This window comes from Esox lucius, chromosome 2 (assembly GCF_011004845.1).
Source record: "Esox lucius isolate fEsoLuc1 chromosome 2, fEsoLuc1.pri, whole genome shotgun sequence".
Lineage (NCBI taxonomy): Eukaryota > Metazoa > Chordata > Actinopteri > Esociformes > Esocidae > Esox > Esox lucius.
The window spans coordinates 2,859,032-2,878,213 of NC_047570.1; the positions used below are offsets into that span (position 1 = coordinate 2,859,032).

At 40.6% G+C, this 19,182-nt stretch overlaps 2 protein-coding genes across 4 annotated transcripts in view; both read left to right on the top strand.

Moving 5' to 3' along the window:
* si:ch211-71n6.4 (para-nitrobenzyl esterase) overlaps nucleotides 1-18,200 on the top strand; it is a 30,888-nt gene extending 12,688 nt beyond the window's left edge. For 2 of the 3 annotated variants that reach the window (XM_020044131.2, XM_020044132.2), the window contains exons 2-10: nucleotides 2,204-2,495; nucleotides 8,020-8,440; nucleotides 9,771-9,878; nucleotides 13,047-13,243; nucleotides 13,448-13,647; nucleotides 14,288-14,346; nucleotides 14,756-14,923; nucleotides 15,412-15,639; nucleotides 16,078-18,200. In XM_020044131.2, the coding sequence (XP_019899690.1) occupies nucleotides 2,214-2,495; nucleotides 8,020-8,440; nucleotides 9,771-9,878; nucleotides 13,047-13,243; nucleotides 13,448-13,647; nucleotides 14,288-14,346; nucleotides 14,756-14,923; nucleotides 15,412-15,639; nucleotides 16,078-16,220 (1,806 nt within the window). In that variant the 5' untranslated portion in view covers nucleotides 2,204-2,213 and the 3' untranslated portion in view covers nucleotides 16,221-18,200. The remainder of the gene's footprint in view (nucleotides 1-2,203; nucleotides 2,496-8,019; nucleotides 8,441-9,770; nucleotides 9,879-13,046; nucleotides 13,244-13,447; nucleotides 13,648-14,287; nucleotides 14,347-14,755; nucleotides 14,924-15,411; nucleotides 15,640-16,077) is intronic. The other variant, XM_010864987.3, reaches the window with a different exon arrangement.
* A 255-nt stretch (nucleotides 18,201-18,455) lies between these two features.
* Nucleotides 18,456-19,182, top strand: part of si:ch211-288d18.1 (USP6 N-terminal-like protein) — a 57,276-nt gene continuing 56,549 nt past the window's right edge. The window contains exon 1 of the mRNA XM_013131961.4: nucleotides 18,456-18,694. The gene's annotated coding sequence lies outside the window, so the exon portion shown is untranslated. The remainder of the gene's footprint in view (nucleotides 18,695-19,182) is intronic.

Below are 19,182 nucleotides of genomic sequence, written 5' to 3' on the forward strand. Positions count from 1 at the left end.
TTTTAAGAGAGTGTGCACACTTATTCAACCAGGTTATTGTAAGATTTTTATTTTTCATTTTTCCACGTCGAAGATTTCAGTTTGTTTTTCATTTGAATTCTTCACATTATAGGTCACATTAAAAGTGGAAAAAGTTCTGACATTATATATCTTTGTCTCATTCTTTTACACCACAAAAACCTGGCATTTTAACAGGGGCGTGTAGACTTTTTATATCCACTGTACAGCTCTGGAAAAAATTAAGAGACCACTCCTATTTTTTCTTAAATCAGCATCTCTACATGTATTGCAGCCATTCCATTTCAGTGTCAGTTAAATCCCAACACAGGCACACCTCATTTTATTTAATGAGGTACTTATTAGGTGATTACCTGAACCAAATGTAATTTAATGAGGAAAAGTATAAAAACCACTGCTGTGGTCATCACAATCCTCTTGCAATAGGACCAGCCGGATGCCAAAAACAGTGCAAGTAGTACCTCAAAGGTATTTTGAATAAAAAAATGATTGTTCAGTATGACAAAACAGTTGAAAAGAAAAGCTTTGAGTGAAGAAAAGAAGGGTTCAATTCTAGCTTTACTGGCACAGGGTTACATTGAGCGTCAGGTTGCTTCCATCCTGAAAATTTCAAAGACGGCAGTTTGTAAGAACAAGATCAAGCAACAAACATTGGGGACAGCAAAGCTACAGACTGGCAGAGGGCGAAAATGATGTCCACAGACCGAGATGACCGTCAACTCATTCGAACGTCACTCAATAACCGTAGGATGACATCAAGTGACTTACAATAAGAATGGCAGACATCTGCTGGGGTGAAGTGCATGGCGAGGACGGTTCGAAACAGGCTCATGGAGTTGTGCAAAGTCAAATTTTCAGCTTTGCTCAATATCTGGTCCTCTAATGGTTAGACGGAGACCTGGATAGGCCTACAAGCCACAGTGTCTCGCACCCACTGTGAAATTTGGTGGAGGATCATTGATGATCTGGGGATGCTTCAGCAAGGCTGGAATCGGGCAGATTTGTGTTTGTGAAGGACGCACGAATCAAGCCAAGTACAAGGTTATCCTGGAAGAACACCTGCTTCCTTCTGCTCTGACAATGTTCCCCAACTCTGAGAATGGATTTTTCCAGCAGGACAATGCTCCATGCCACACAGCCAGGTCAATCAAGGTGTGGATGGAGTACCACCAGACCAAGACCCTGTCATGGCCAGCCCAATCTCCAGACCTGAACCCCATTGAAATCTCCAGACCTGAACACCTCTGGAATTAGATCAAGAAGAAGATGGATGGTCACAAGCCATCAAACAAAGCCGAGCTACTTAAATTTTTGTGTCAGGAGTGGCATAAGGTCACCCAACAGCAATGTGACAGACTGGTGGAGAGCATGCCAAGACGCATAAAAGCTGTGATAAAAAATCTGAGTTATTCCACCAAATATTGATTTCTGAACTTTTTTAATTAAAAAAATTACATTCATTTGTTTTCTTTGCATTGTTTGAAGTCTGAAAACAATACATTTAATTTTTTTATTTTGACCAGTTGATATTTTATACAAATAAATACTCTAAATGAAAATAGTTATATTTGGAATTTGTGCGTAATGTTGCCAGTAGTTCATTGAATAAAACAAAACTGTTCATTTTACTCAAACACAAACCTATGAATAGTAAAACCAGAGAAACAACAGAATGTAAAATAAGTCCAAGGGAATGACTATTTACGCAATCAATTGTAGTTTACAAGCAGGCATGTGTACGGGTAAAGCTCAAGCTGTGCAGAGCACATGCCCCTTTGCTATATGGCGTCTGTCTCCGTGCATGCGTCGTCTGTATTTAAGGGCATCACACACTCCGACGGGTATGTGTTGTCCATCTTTATTACACGCATCATGCACTCCGACACACATTCCATTCTGTGAGAGCCGAAAACTCAGCCCATTTTTTCAGTTTCAGCACATGCCTCTCAAAAGGTCTGTGCACGGTCCTGCTTACAAGATGGCTTGATGGAGCAATTCTAATACATTCAATACCAGGGGGTCCATGAAGCATTTCTTGTGATTTAATTCTACAATTCTACAAAGTTGGAATGCTGTCACATACTGTCTATTCCAGACCCCAAAATAAGTAGTGCTTGTTTCCTGTGGTTATACATGTACTTATGACCTACATTAAATACTCCTGGTCAATATGCTTCTCCCCTAGATCAAAGGAGATGAGTGAGGACGTGTTTGAGGTCCCAGAGGGGGCAGAGTACCGCTACCTGGTTCAGGATGAGAGTGAAGTGGAGGTTCAGTATGTCCGTCCCAGACAAAGACACTACATCAGCCCCTTCCTGGTCCTGTCCCGACGCTGCATCTTCCTTATTGGTGCAGGGGTCGTCTCTCTGCTCACTTTGGCCGGATACCTAGCCTACATTGCCCAGACACTGCCTCCTGGTGCAGTAGAGGTTACTACTAGTTGTGGAGTACTTAAAGGAAGGCAGGTGAGTCCTATTGTGAGTAAACATGCTGGTACAATTTATGTAGGTACAAGGTGCAGCTAAGTCAGTAGAGCATGGCACAGAAAATGCAAGGGTTGTGGGTTCAGTTCGCTGAACCTCCCAAAGGTAAACTGTATGCGCACATCACAATTAACTTTTAATAAGGATTTGAGCCAATGTGTTAGATTGCTAAAAAGTCATTACTACAATCACAGGAAACTGACTGACATATTTTGCAGTTTTGCCAAACACGTTTATATTATCAAAGTGCCTTTGTTTTTTTTGGCCTTCGCTGGTGAGGAAGACTCAACAACATCTTCTTAGCAACTGTAGCTAATTTCACCATGACATCACCTACAGTACAAGTGTGATCAGGGATTACTGTTGCAGAAACGTTTTATGCCTATTGTCATACTAAACCAACTTTAGTAATGGCCTGTTCTATCAATATTGGTCACATCTCCTGCAGCCCTGACAGCTGTGTTGACATTACAAATTGGCATGAGCTAATCATGAGACAACATTTATTTGTAACTAGATGCAGGCAGTAAAGTTGAAAAGGGTCAACTAATTACAACAGTAGCACTGTATTTGTCAGGATGGAAATAATGAGATAATAACTAGGTTCTTTCTAGAAAATAACATAGAAATAAAGAGGAAACAACTGGGTAACAACATGGTACATACACATGAATAATATACGTTTATGCAGAACATTTTAGAAAACTACTAGTAACGTCGTAGGGAAAAAGCTTTGTAACTGCGACGGCAACACCAGGCCAGGACATTATCATTTGTTTTTTTATGCTGAAATAAAAAGGAAACTTTATGGAAAGTTCCATAAAACTTTACAGAATGAAAACCACTACAACCACATCAGAATGTGTCAATTACTCATCAACAGTTTATATGTTGCACTCTTGAATTTCATTACTTTCCTGACATTTCTGTTATTTCAGCACAACTCAGTTGTAAAGATTACCCTGTATTTACAATTCTATACCATGTAGTTTTACTGCAAAGCTGTTGTAGTATTAATGTGCAATATCAAGTTTAAAGGGCAGGAGAAAGGGAAAATGTAGAAAGTCCAATGACCCTCTTCAAAAGCCTTTGAAGCCATAATTGACTCAATGTTTCATCCAACATGTCTCAGGTCCAACACATTGCCACAATCACATCTTAGATTTAGTCCTGTCACAAGAAATAGATATTGTAGATCTAATAATTTCCCTCCAAAATCCTGGAATATCGGATCACTGTCTTATTACATTTACCGTTAAAACAAGAAATCCACTTGCTCCACAAACAATCAGTTTCAAAAGCCGTACTATAAATTCTCGGACTACAAATAGATTTCTTGATATTCTTACAAGCTCGCTTATCAATGACAGAGTAAATAAGTCCGCAAACGATCTAATCGAGGATCTAAACTCAACACTGCAAAATACTTTAGATACGGTTGCACCACTAAAAACTAAAGAAATACACAACAAGAAACTTTCTCTCTGGTACACAAACAATACTAGAGCACTCAAACAAGCCTCCAGAAAGTTGGAAGTATTCAGACTAGCCTGGATAGACAGAACACTATAAAACCGAAAAGCACTGCATCTGCTCAAAGCATGCGTTTCAGATATTAGGAAGTGGATGACAGAGAACTTTTAAACTCAAGGAGCTTTTTCCTGTGCTAGGTCAGCCAATGTTGAACATATTTAAATTGCTTTAAATTGCTCCCTCAATTATGGCTTCAAAGGCTTTTGAAGAGGGTCATTGGACTTTCTACATTTCCCTTTCCTCCGGATGTGTACCAAACTCACTAAAAATAGCGGAAATTAAGCCTCTTCTAAAACAATCTAATCTGGATCCCGACATATTAAACAATTATAGGCCAATATCGAACCTCCCGTTCCTCTCAAAAATTTTAGAAAAATGTGTTTCCCAACAACTGAATGCCTTCCTAAAGACAAATAACATTTATGAAATACTCCAGTCCGGTTTCAGATCCCATCATAGTACTGAGACTGCACTCGTGAAGGTAACAAATGACCTTCTAATGGCCTCAGACAAAGGTTCCGCATCCGTCCTGTTGCTTCTTGATCTTAGTGCTGCTTTTGACACTATTGATCACTCCCTTCTCTTAGAGAGACTGGAAAACCCATATTGGGCTACGTGGACATGTTCTAGCCCGGTTTAAATCTTATTTATCTGAAAGATATCAGTTTGTTAGAGTGGATGGCATATCCTCTGACAAGTCAAAGGTATGCTTTGGTGTTCCTCAAGGCTCGGTTCTGGGCCCATTATTGTTCTCACTATATATGCTCCCTCTGGACGATGTAATCCGAAATCACAATGTAAACTTTCACTGTTACGCTGATGACACACAGTTATACACTCACCTAAAGGATTATTAAGAACACCTGTTCAATTTCTCATTAATGCAATTATCTAATCAACCAATCACATGGCAGTTGCTTCAATGCATTTAGGGGTGTGGTCCTGGTCAAGACAATCTCCTGAACTCCAAACTGAATGTCAGAATGGGAAAAAAAGGTGATTTAAGCAGAGGTCAGAGGAGAATGGACCGGCTGATTCAAGCTGATAGAAGAGCAACTTTGACTGAAATAACCACTCGTTACAACCAAGGTATGCAGCAAAGCATCTGAGTAGCCACAACACGCACAACCTTGATGCGGATGGGCTACAACAGCAGAAGACCCCACCGGGTACCACTCATCTCCACTACAAATAGGAAAAAGAGGCTACAATTTGCACAAGCTCACCAGAATTGGACAGTTGAAGACTGGAAGAATGTTGCCTGGTCTGATGAGTCTCGATTTCTGTTGAGACATTCAGATGGTAGAGTCAGAATGGTGTAAACAGAATTAGAACATGGATCCATCATGCCTTGTTACCACTGTGCAGGGTGGTGGTGGTGTAATGGTGTGGGGGATGTTTTCTTGGTACACTTTAGGCCCCTTAGTGCCAATTGGGCATCGTTTAAATGCCACGGCCTACCTGAGCATTGTTTCTGACCATGTCCATCCCTTTATGACCACCATGTACCCATCCTGTGATGGCTACTTCCAGCAGGATAATGCACCATGTCACAAAGCTCGAATAATTTCAAATTGGTATCTTGAACATGACAATGAGTTCACTGTACTGAAATAGCCCCCACAGTCAGATCTCAACCCAATAGAGCATCTTTGGGATGTGGTGGAAGGGGAGCTTCATGCCCTGGATGTGCATCCCACAAATCTCCATCAACTGCAAGATGCTATCCTTTAAATATGGGCCAACATTTCTAAAGAATGCTTTCAGCACCTTGTTGAATCAATTCCATGTAGAATTAAGGCAGTTCTGAAGGCGAAAGGGGGTCAAACACAATATTGGTATGGTGTTCCTTATAATCCTTTAGGTGAGTGTATATTTCAATGAAGCATGGAGAAGCCCCTAAATTAGCTACTTTGGAAGCATGCGTTTCAGATATTAGGAAGTGGATGACAGAGAATGTCTTGCTCTTATACTCAAGGAAAACAGAAATGCTTGTTTTAGGACCCAAGAAACAAAGAGCGTTGTTAGCAGATCTCACTGTGAACCTCGACGGCTGCATGGTCGTATCCCAAAAAATTGTAAAAAACCTTGGTGTTACCCTTGACCCTGACCTCTTCTTTGAAAAACATATAAAATATGTCTCAAGTTGCTTATTTTCATCTTCGAAACATGGCAAAAATTATAAACTTTCTTTCAAAAACTGATGCAGAAAAATTAATCCATGCTTTCGTTACTTCTAGACTAGATTACTGCAATGCTCTTCTCTCTGGTTATCCAGACAAATTAATAAATAAACTTCAATTAGTGTTGCACACGGCTGCTAGAATCCTGACCAGAACAAAAACATTTGAACACATTACTCCTGTCCTAGCGTCCTTACACTGGCTGCCTGTTAGGGTTAGGGCTGATTTTAAGGTTTTACTCTTATCCTATAAATCAATACATGGACTTGCTCCTACTTACCTTGCTGAAATGATCCAGCCATACATACCTACACCTAACCTACGATCGCAAGGTGCAGGCCTTTTAATTGTACCTAGAATTTCTAAACAAATAGCTGGCGGCAGGGCCTTTTCTCATAGAGCTCCTCTACTGTGGAATGATCTGCCAATTAAGGTTAGAAATGCAAACTCAGTGCAAACAGTGTCTACTAAAAACGAATCTCTACAGCACGGTTTATAATTAGGTGTAGCCTGGCCCGGGGGCGTGAAGGTGACCAATAGGCTTGATACTGTCCACCCTTGCTGTCTTGCCAGGTGGGCTCTCTTCGCCAATGGGAGGCCCTCCTTCCAATGCCTTTTGGGGGAAGAGTCACTGGCTTATTGTTGACTCTCTGTTGCGCACTTGTGCAATTAGGCTGTACGCTGCTGGCAATACTCAGCCCTCATTCAGGGGGGTTGCGGTTGGTGGGTGTCCCTTTGGTTGATGCCTGGATTGATTTCCTGCCTGTTGGGCCCTGTCTGGGGAAATGTATTTATTATTCCAATTGGACTCTTAATATCTCACCCGGCACAGCCAGAAGAGGACTGGTCACCCCTCTGAGCCAGGGTCCCCTCTAGGTTTCTTCCTAAATTCAGCCTTCACAGGGAGTTTTTCCTAGCCACTGAAATCCAACACTACTGTTGTTTGCTCCTTGGGGTTTAAGGCCGGGTGTCTCTGTAAAGCACTTTGTGACAACTGCTGTTGTAAAAAGGGCTTTATAAATAAATTTGATTGATTGATTCATCGTTCCTTCTGGTGAACAAGATTTGAAGATCCTGCTGAGATGAATCATGAATCACAATTCACCAAAAAGATTTGTTAAAAAATAACAAATCATTTGTGAACGACCTACAACTACTAGTAGCACCCATTTTTTAACTGTTCGTAATCATTTGCTGAAAAAGATTGCTGTTTATTTATTTGGCCTATATTGTTGAAGAAAGTCTGAAAGTACGTTTTTTTTTACCATGATTCAGCTGTACATGGTAGTACCGTAAGGGTACTGTTGCCAACTACCGGCATTGCCAAATGCTGTTTCCTTCTTATTTCAGCATGAACAAACGATAAATGCCGATAAATTGCCTAGTGTTGCCGTGTCATTTACAATGCTTTTTCCCTACAACGTTCCTAGCAGTTACCTATTATTTTCCGCAGAAGCATGCTGTCTATTGATGTGTAGTTACCATGTTGTTACCCGGTTGTTTCCTCTCTGTTTCTGTGCTGTTTCCTGGAAATAACCTAGTTATTACCTTGTTATTTCCATCCTGCCAATTAAAGTGCTATGATTACAGTAAAGGTGGAGTTGAGTTGCTTCTAAGTTGCAGGTGGATATTGCATGAAGCAATCCATCAGCACAATTCTATCAGCACAAACAACTATAGTTGCACAAAGGCATCTTTGTTTGTCAGCCGTACCCATGCCAAATATATATGGGATCTTTTAGTAGTAAGATGATATAATTATCATAACAAACAACTATTAATGAAAGGCATTCTTCTTCCAGAGGAATGGGGCATACTCCTTTAAGGGCATTCCCTATGCTGCCCCTCCTGTGGGCGAGCAACGCTGGGCACCACCGGCCGAACCGCCTTGCTGGCACGGGGTGGCTGACGCTACCCGTTTCCGCAGCATGTGCCCCCAGGTGCGACCCCTCACTGTCACGGGCCGGGTCATGGGCCAAGAGGACTGCCTGTACCTCAATGTGTGGACCCCCACCCTGAAACCTGAGGCTGGGTTACCCGTTATGGTGTGGATCCATGGGGGCTACCTCCACATGCTGAGTGGAGGAGAGCCCGGGTACTCCCCTACAGAGGAACTGGCAGCCAGGACTGAGGTGGTGTACGTCAGCTTCAACTACAGACTAAACGCCCTGGGCTTCTTGGCTTTGGAGTTGCTTAGAGAAGGCTCGCCTACCAACACTTCTGGTGGGTATCTGGCTTTATCTTGGTATTTGTTGCAAATTCAACTACAAGTAGTGCTAGAGAGTAATCAAATCAAATGGCTGTGCATCTTAATGTTATCAATGTAACATTATTTTGAATTGTATTGTGTAATTCAGGCAATTTTTCTCCTCGTTTTTTTATGTAGCCAGGCACCAAATGCAGATATGATTTATTAAAGTCTACATAGGTTTTGTATTTCTCATTTAAGGTCTTATGTATTTCCCTAAACTCCCGCCATTGACACATGTTGAAGTTATTAATACAGTAACTTCAAACTCCTGGCCCATCTATGTTACCACCTATCTAGGTTGTAGCTGCAGTGCTTTCAATGTCTAAAGCTGTTTTCTGCTAAATAGATGGAGATTTTACAATATGACAAATGACTGCATATAGCTCACTAAACAGAGCTTTGAAATATTCATGGTATATATCTTTGTACTCCCAGTCATGCTGAATATATTTGACGTCTTCTACCCATTAAGATGTGAATATTTTATTTTCCTTGCTACCAATTCTAGAAAGGAATGTCTTTCCTTTTTTCGTGCTAGCTTGTTATTGTGCGCGTGTATACACACATACTGTACACACGCGCACACACACGCACGCACACACACCCCCACACACACACATAGCCATGTGTGCAAAGAGCATACAAAATATTCACCTCAGCCCCATAATATGTTATGAACTGTTTATATCAAATATAAAATATGCAATTTTACCCGATTTCTTTGATATTTAAGCTATTATTAATTTGGTAAGTACTTCTTCATTTTTATTATTCGGTATGTTACAAAAACAGCTTTTCTGTGTAAGTATGGGGTGGGTGCACCCCAATAACTGAATGTGAGTACACCTCATCTTTTGCTGGACTACTGACTATTGTTCAGTTCTAACCAACATTTTTCAAATGGACTGTGTGACATTTACCCAATCCAGTTTATGTTTTGCCCAAATACAAGTGTAGGACAAGTAAACAACATATGGGTATTAGTTAAAATACTATACTTTTTACTGGGACATTTCCTAGCTATTTCATGTTGTTGCTTTGGTGTAGCTTATTCATGGTGCAACAGTTTTAACCTTGAGGAAGCTCTCACACTCACCCATACAGGAGGTGGTCTTAATCGGTTCATCGTCCTACAGTATATCCATATACTGATCTGAAAGTGTTGGGTATTTGCAAAAGTTAGACTGAGATTCTGAAATGAGAACGATGGTATGCAATGTTGAAAACGAGGCCATGTCCAAACAGGATTGAGCCAGGCATCTCTCATCTCTAATTGGTGCCCTGCCTTTTTGTGTCCCCCAGGAAACTATGGCTTCATGGACCAGATAGCAGCGCTGGAGTGGGTCCAGAGGAACATCCATGTGTTTGGTGGTGACCCGAATAAGGTCACAATATTTGGGCAGTCCTCAGGTAACGTGGGGTGTTGAAGAATTTACTTTATTTTCCTTTATTTGTTAGACAGATATAGAGAATAATAGTCTGTAATGATTGCACACAGACTAGTTGGATGGATGTGCAGAGCGCAGGACACCTTTATTAGGGAGAAAAAGGAACAGGCTGTAGCGAAGTCAAAGGGCAGGCAAATGGTCGGTAACAGGCGAAGCACGTAGGTAGAAGGCTGAAGCACAAGTGGGGAAATCCAGAGGGGCGGTCAGTAGGCAGGCAAAGGTCAGATACCAAACAGACTTATTTCAGTATTAGGCTCAGACATTGGAATGCTCAGGAATAGAAGGCTCAGTAGAGTTGCAAACACAAACAATACCTCACAAGGACTTCTTCTGTGGGGTTTAACGGCAGTTGGCATCCAAGGCTATTGGTGCATTACCACCACCTACTGTAAAGGAGTGTGGGTCAGCTCCAGGGAGGACCTAAATTCTCCCTGCCAACCCTCTCTCAGGAACACAAACAGACACCTAACCACTGCACCCGAACACCCCCTCCCCAACATGTTCACCCCCTCTGCTCTCAGACCCTGTTGCAACCTCTCCCTCTCATAGAGTCTGCACTGCATCAGGACGTGATCCACCATCTCCACTTCCCCACAGTAGTCACACAACCCAGTTGGATGCTTCCCTATCATGTGTAGCGTTCCGTGCAATCCACAGTGCCCCACCCTCAATCTAGTCAAAATCCTTTCCTCCTTCCTACTCCTAACTGCCCTCCTTCCATCCCCAATCACCTTCCTTTCGTGTCCACATTCCACTGGTCCTGCCACAACTTCCTCACCTCATTCCACACCACCACCTTAGCCTCTGCCCTGCTCAAGGGCACCACCACATCCACCACCCCCCTCACCAGGGCCTGTTTCACAATTTTTATCGGCTGCTTCATTTCCCGCCACCCCAGCAGGAGCCAGAACCCACATGAATGAGACGTGCATCCCATCTCTTCTTACTCTATCCTGTGCTTCCAACACCCCGTTTAAAACATCCTACCGCCTAGTGGACTTGGAAGACTGCAAACTAACCAACACCTCACATGAATCAGAGAAAATAGCCACCCTATCCGGCTTCGTGTCCTCCACCCACCTCAATGCAAACTGCACCACCAAAAGTTCAGCCGTGTAAGCCGCCAAGTGATCCATAACCCTTTTAGTGACACTCACACCTGCTCCTCTAACTACAACAGCTGCCCCTGTCCCTGCATCTCACAAGGACTGACAGCAAACAGAACTCATATGGGGGTAAACGAGACACAGGTGCAAACGATAATGGCACATGGATAGGCTAGGACAAAAAGAAAACAGGGCACATTCAAGACCTCACATAGTCAAGATGTTTCAGAGATTTTTATGTGAGATGGTTGGCAAGATTTTAATATCTGACTTGCATTCTAAACAAAAACCAACATTTTAAACCTGCTCTAGAATACAGGAAAAGGGGCTTATGGATCTGGGGGCATGATATTAGGGATTCAACAACTAATCAATACAATTTCTAATGAAAAGTTGTTAGCAGCAAATTTCATTAACAATTAGTTAGATCTATGTGGGACTTAACAAAAAAAGAATTGAAAAACCGGAGGAAGTTGTGGCTACCCCAGTGGGAAGACATGTAACTCAGTTTTTCTGCACTGTATATTGAAGAAATTCAATTTACTTTAATTGTGACGTCTGCGTACTTCAGATCAAACTGCCTGCTATAAGATTCATAGTGATGTTTTGCCGTTCCCTCTTTCTACTTGTTAATGTTTTATGTATTATGTTTTACAGGATCCTTATGTGCACCGTTGTTATGAATTGGGAACTGTGCAAAATATACAATACTTAAGAGCAGTAATTTAAAAAACACATTATTTTTTACATTTACAACACATTAATATAACTTGGAATAATAGATTTGTTTTCTCTCATTGTGTAGACATGTGACAACTCATTTTATGACAAGATTGAGCCAGCAACCATTTAAGATCCAGGGCTAATGTGACCATAGCAAAATAACCACAAGGCACACAAATCAGACACACTTCAGAATTTTCAGACTTATGAATTCATAGACAATAAGTGGAAGACAGGGTTGCCACCTAAAATATTACCAAAGTGTCACAGCATGTGCAGCACCAAACATATATCTTCTGTTTATTTATGTTAGTCACCTTCACATCTTTAACACTTTCAAAGAGCAAGGGCCTATCAAACTCAACTATGTCTCTTCTAACGTGAAAAGTTGTTGTAAATGAAATTAATCAAATGAGACCATACCCCTTTTCTGGTTTCTTGTTACAACATCCACACGATTACAGTAAAAGTTTTTAGCATGTACGTTTTGTGATATTTACATTTTATTTGTGTACATTGTTTATTTTATCCACAATATCAAGGTTTTAATATAAATTTTTCCCCATGCATTTTATGCTTTATTTTACAGGAAATTAGGGAAAGATAGAGATTTTTTTGTTTTTTGAAAAGCTGTGGGTTGGAATCAAGGTGTGGTTAAACTGCTGGACTACTCTAGACCACCTATCACAATTTGTTTTTCAGGTTTGAACTTTAGGAAGCAAACTAGTTCAAAAATGGCCACACATTATCAGTATACAGTTAGCTGTAAATTGATGAGGTCTATTGGACAAAGTCCGGAACACAAAATGCCACTGACTGGCAAAAACAGAGTGTGTTTTGTTTGGAGGATGGATGAGCTATTTTGTGTAAATGCAGAGACTCCATTTGAAAAGTTGGGATTCAAAATGTAATGTCATAGTCATTGTTGATACTCTGATTGGTACTCTGATCACTGATGATTCAGTTTTCCATGAAACCCCTCATTTTGACATTGCATGCAAACATATACAAAAATCTAACATCATTATCTAAAGGCCCACAGTTTTGTAAATTCAACACAAATGTTTTTTCTGTGTTAATACTATGGTAAGAGAAGATCCAATCACATGACATTCAGGATTTTGTTTTGTATGACACTTGTTATTTTGACATCAATGGAGCTCTTGCAGTCATTACTGTAATGCGAAAATGAAGAGTGTCTCGGACTAAGATACGTAGCAAACAATGCAGTGGAAATTACCTGTGTGAGTTGTCAGGCAAGCAACGCTGAGTCGTCCATCTCTCCTGCTCTACCTCCCCAGGTGGGACATCTGTGTGGACCCTGATGATGTCACCTCTGGCAAAGGGTCTTTTCCACAGGGCGGTGGATATGAGTGGCTCCTACGTGTATAACGCATCACTTGAGAGGGCGGAGTCAGACAATCTGGTTTTCCTAAAGAGAGTGGACTGCAACGACCTAGCTTGTCTCCGAAAACTGTCCATTAGTCAAATACTACGGGTAAATGACACACACATACACCCAGGCAATCATGTGTAGTAGATTCACACAGTGATTTTAGAGTCAGCTGTGCCAGACTATTCTTTCTATTACATTATATTGCCACTAGAGGGCATGCGTGCAACATACGGAACACATGAATATGTTGTTTATAAAAGAGAACAATTCCTTAGTAATTTGTCACTCTATCTTTCTAACTGCTAGGCTATCCCATGGCTGGAGTACCCGTCATGGGCGGCTGATGACCTACTAGACCTGCCAACAATAGGGCGCTTTGTGGGGCCTGTGGCGGTGGTGGATGGTCACGTTCTCCACGCCCCTCCCTTTGAGACGTGGGAAAAAGGAGGTGACTACAATGACGTTCCCTTCCTCATAGGGACCACGGAGCAGGAGACAGACATCAGGTGAGGGATGATTGGCTTAGAATTCTCCTAAACCTTTTTCCCTGTCTTCCTAGAGGTTGTCATTGATCTTGACATGACTGGATTGCTGTAAGCAGGCTTGAGTTTTGCATCCTTAAATCAGTCTGTTTTAAAGTGCTAAAGGTAAAATGTGGTGGCTACACTTATTGTAGCAACATTAGTCTGAATTCAAATCATTCTCCTCACATCTCAGTTACGTTTGATTAAAGATTAAAGAGCAATAGCAACAATTATTGGCAAGGGCATTAAGCCTGCAAGTCTTTGTAGGGGGTATTAGATAAGGTAAACCTTAAAACATGTGACTGACATCACATAAAATATAAATGGCATGCACCATAATTAATTTGGGTTCCCCAATTTTGTGTTTTCAGTGACAGATTTTTTTTTTTTCTCACATAAATACATTTTATTTTGCAGTCCATAGAAGAAACTCCATAAAAGGTACAGGAGATAAAAAAACACTGAGGAGAATGCATTCCACAGCGAACCATTGTTGAGGTCACAGGTGCCCGACCTACCAATAGTAATTGCTAAAGATCATGTAGCCCTGAATTTGTAATTTAGTGAACTTTGACTAGCTCTTTAAGTAGTTTTGTTTTTGTCTTTCTCCTTCCGAATGCAGCCCGCCCTTTAAGAACATCTCCATGTGGACATGGGGAGACTACCAGTGGGTTGTGACAGGTAAGACCGATACACAGCCTTTTCTACTCCCCCTCCACCCTGAGATACATAGAGCAGCATAAAAGGTGGCCAAACCCTTACAGAACAGTGGTATTGAAAGTTTGCAATTCAAAAACAAAGAGACTGGGACCAAAACCGTGTTCAGCGTATTGTATAGGACAGTACAAAACAGTTTTTTAGAAAGATAATAGGGAAAATACTATTACATATCTATGAATATTGAATATGTACATAATATTTGAATAATTGGGAAATAAACTATTACATATAAAGTTTTTTTGGTTTGCATAATTTTGTTCCCTTTCTATTGAAGATTGTTGATTTAAATGTTTTTGTAATTTGCTAAATGCAAAAACATGGTTACAGTGTATGACAGTGTAACCAAACTCTTTATTCGTCTCCCAATCAGAGAAGCTGATGCCGTTTGGCCTGGGTCTTGTCCAGGACGCGCTAAACCTGTACCCCCCGTCGGCCCCGTGTACCACCACTGACCGCTGTCCTGAGAGAGCTTATACCACCATGGTGTCGGACATGAGGGTCAACTGTCCGAACAACAACCTGGCCATAAGGGCCGCAGGTATTCTGACCGGACAGACAACGTCTCTGATCCTTTCTCTATATGAACAATCATTTTACAAGGCTAACACACCTAGATTTTAGTTATTAAGCAGACACTTTTTGTTCAAGCCGGCTTGCAGAATTGAGCACATACATTTTCATTTAGTTTTACTCTGCTTTACCTATTGAGTCACAGAAGACTGTTTGCTAGTTTATGTGACCCGTTGAATCTCCTGTGTTATAATGTTGTGGTGCATGTACAGTACACTGGACATCCCAATTCTGATATAGTTTTCCCTAATTGATATTTTGACCAATCAGATCAACTGTGAAATTACAAAAAATGTGATGCAGTTAGTAAAAAAAAAATATTAGTGGAATAAATATCAGAATTCGGCTAAAGACTAAAGATTGTCTGAGTGGTTGTGAACATTTTGCTTAAACGGCTATTTGTGAACATTAAGTGACACTTTGAACTTACGTGTGTGTGTGTGTGTTTGTTCACAGCTGCCCTGAAAAGTCCAGTGTACCGTTATATGGTGACACACATTCCCTCGCAAGCACTCAACATCTCCACTGACCTCTTCACGTTCCCCAGTCGCTTCTCCTTCCATGCTCTAGACTGCCTGGCACTGTTTGGAGGTTTGGAGCGGGCAATGGGGGGGCATCTCTCCCTCAAGGACAGAGCCTTCCAGGACCTCATCACACAGCACCTGGTGCGATTTGCTAAAGAGGGTGAGTTAATAGGAAGGGAGAGTACCTGGTCGACTAGGTTGTTTGCCATTGCTAAGCTCACCGGATATTTCTTTCTCCTTAAATATATCTAATAGTGGATTTTGTCACACCCAGTGTCTGACAACTATACTCAAAACATGCTGCAATTTCAAAATAGTTTTTCTGATATGGATGGGAATACCCTCACCAATGCTGAGCGTCTGCACTTTAACCCCATATTCAATGTGTCATTTTAAAGTGCTGAGTTATAGAGCCAAAACAAGATTGACACTATCCAAATACTTGTTCATTGTATGTGTCTTTTGGAGGTTGGGGTAGATTAGTGCTTTGTATGAATTCTTGTTGGACATGTGACCTGTACTGGTATGTTGTTTCTGACACCAACATTCAAAGACTAACACAGTTCATATCTCTTCATCCATCACTCCTCTCTTCCAGGTAAAATGGAAGCGATGTGGCCAGAGTACCCATCAGGCACTGCTCTCCTGTCTGATAAGCTGACTGTGATCCAGAATTACTCTGATCATCGCTGCCAGCTATGGGAGAAAAATGGTTTTTATAACTATGCCTGGATCAACTGACCTGCTTCTGACCATTCCTGTTCACTTGTGTCAACTGACTATGTTTTCTAACATACGGGCTATGAGTTTCACCCCTACACCCAGATCAGCTGATTTTCTATTTTCTGACTGGGTTTGTGGTCAAACCTAAGTCCAATTCGTCAACTAATGATCCCTTCACGTTACCTAGTCTGTTATTCTATTTTCATTTTCTCTGGGTATTTTATGCTTTTTTGATAGAAAGTGCCAAAGATAGTGTGATACAATTGCATTGTTATGGAGCTGAACCCATACTGCAACAGTGTTTGTGCACTGTAGGCAGTTGTTTAGTCTTCTGGCCCACCAAAGACCACATATCAAGGCTTAGTTTAACAGATTCTCCAGACCCTACTCTCCTCACTAAACAAAGACTCAGCTTTCCCCTACAGTATATACTGAATCTTTTAAGACTCAACTGAAAATAGACCATTATTGAACGGATTGAGCCTACCTGGAACGCTGAAGATGACAAATGCGGACAGTGGCTGAATTCTGATTTTGTCTGTGTGCACAGAAAAAGTCAACTTCACTCAAAAAATTCACTCCCCCAAATCAATGTGTTTTTTGGGGTGGGGGGAGGGTGCTTTGCCATTCATCCTCGCTGACTTCTTTTTGTACATGTGAACTGTACTGTATGACTGACAAGGTGACTTCTTTCTTTTCAAGGCGGTTAGTGTGCAAACACACATATTTAGACAAAAACTATTATTACAACTATTATTACAAGTTGTGGTGGAATGTCGTTCCTTGCATGTAGTAAACCTGACGATGAGGTGTTAACTAATGGTGTTCAGTAAGATACAATGTCTGCTGTATCCTAGTCTATAAAGCAACTGAGCAAATGAAGGGAACTCATCCAAATTGAAACATGCAATTACTATAGGCAAAATGGTGAATGGATCGTATGACAGACTATAAGGAAATTATGCATATAAGCATTAATTCGTCTGCTGTGATTGCTCTTTGTAATCATGAGGCTTTATGTAAGGTTGGAGTATGATCCTTGAATGTATAAAGAGGAAAATATGTTGAAAAGTGAAAAGAATAGTAATTTTACTGCTTGTTTTTTGTTTATAGGGTGCATAGTGTATATAAGTGATGTATACTGTGAGAAAATACATTGCCAAATTTTATATCAACCTTATGTTTGCACTTAAGTGTAATACTTTTATTTACTTGGGGCGTGTGAGGGAATCACACTCTTTTGTCAAGGTGTGTGTGTGTGTACATATAACTCAAAATGTGTTAGTGTGTTTGTGGTTCTATATGTCTTTCTCTTTCCATAATTTGACTTGTGCCTCTGTGGCTAAGTTAACATAGATAAACCAATTAAGATATTTGCCAGCTATAGCTATCTGATGTTTTTCCTCAAAATAAATATAATCAGGTACCACTTTTTTTGTTCCTTTTCAGATTAGTTAGGTGTCAGATATGACATATTATTAGGGAAACGGCAGAATGGGGCAGTCTGTGTCAACACAGCATATGGGGTATAGCCTGAAACAGATCAAAACAAGGTGACTACACAACTATGCTTTAATTCAAATTCAGTCAATTTTCATCGTTCATACTGACCTTTTCCTCTTCAAGTCTGTTAAAGTGTGCAAACACACACTTTCAGACAATACCTACCCTCTGAAACCTTCCTCACTCTTTAGCTCTGACCGTTGTCTTCTGTGTCTAATGAGATGGATGAAAGTTGGCAGATAGTAAAGGAAACAAGAAAGTGTTTGTTTTGTAATACACTTTGAGCTGTCTTCTTGATCTATATGTTATTTGTTAAAACAGACAACTTTTCTACTTCTTAGTTATTTGTTATCTGTCATTCATCAGTTATGTATTACCGTTGCACCACAATTTGTTACATGATAATCACATTATGTTTGAGTCTGTACTCAGGAATATTAAGTCATGCCATATGGTGTATTTCAATCAATTATGTTATTAAACACATAGAATGGAGTGGTTTTGTCTTCATTTACAACTGGAATGTTTGTTCCTTTCTATAGCCTTGTAGAACTTGCTACATAGTTGTTTTACACCATAGTGATTAACATTGACGGATGTAAAGCAGCAGGCTAGCCAGGAGGGGGTGCAAAAAGTATATACAAAACTTCACATCGGCCACAGCTGGAAATAACGTAGGACTGTACCTTTAAGGCATCATCTTACAGTATACATATTTATCTGTCGCTCATGCCACGCTGCTGCGCCTGCTCAGTGTACATCGAACTATTCAGTGCCAAATGTTCTATCGCTATCCGGTTTGATGTAGGTATGCTCTACCAGTATGGACTGTCGACATTTACGGCTATTGTTGTAATTCTGCGATTTGGGTGACAGCTCCTGTGTATATCTAAATTCCATCAAATTCCAACAAGCGACGGAATAATGCGAATAGGGAATTCTAATATTTCTACTGCACGGATAGCGCAGAGAGATATCCACAATAAAAGGTAATCATCGATTATTTCCTTTATTGTCTACCGTGTAGATTTCCCATGTTGGCGTACTGCAATTATTTGCGAGAAAAATGCTGAATATGGAATATTACGCATTCTTGAGGTCGTGTTGCATTTTTAAGTTGCTCTGGCGTAGCTATTGCTTTTGCTATACAATTTTGCGTCTTCACAACTTATGCATTAACGGTGTAGCTAATAGAAAAGGAATACTGTACTTGCAATTTTCCCTATGAATGATGGAATGTTTGCCTTAATCTTTTTTTTCAAGAACAATATTCAGTTGGCCTGTGACATAACCTTATAAAAGGTTATTAATACCAATCATCATATTCTACAGAATATATTTTGTTTGTAGCTTTTTTAGGGACTGGTGGTATCCACAACCAGCTGCGCTGCTGTTATCAATCTATAACGCTTAACTAGTGTAGCCACCAATATTGTAAAAATAGAAACCTGATCTAATGATTATGATACAGAATTCA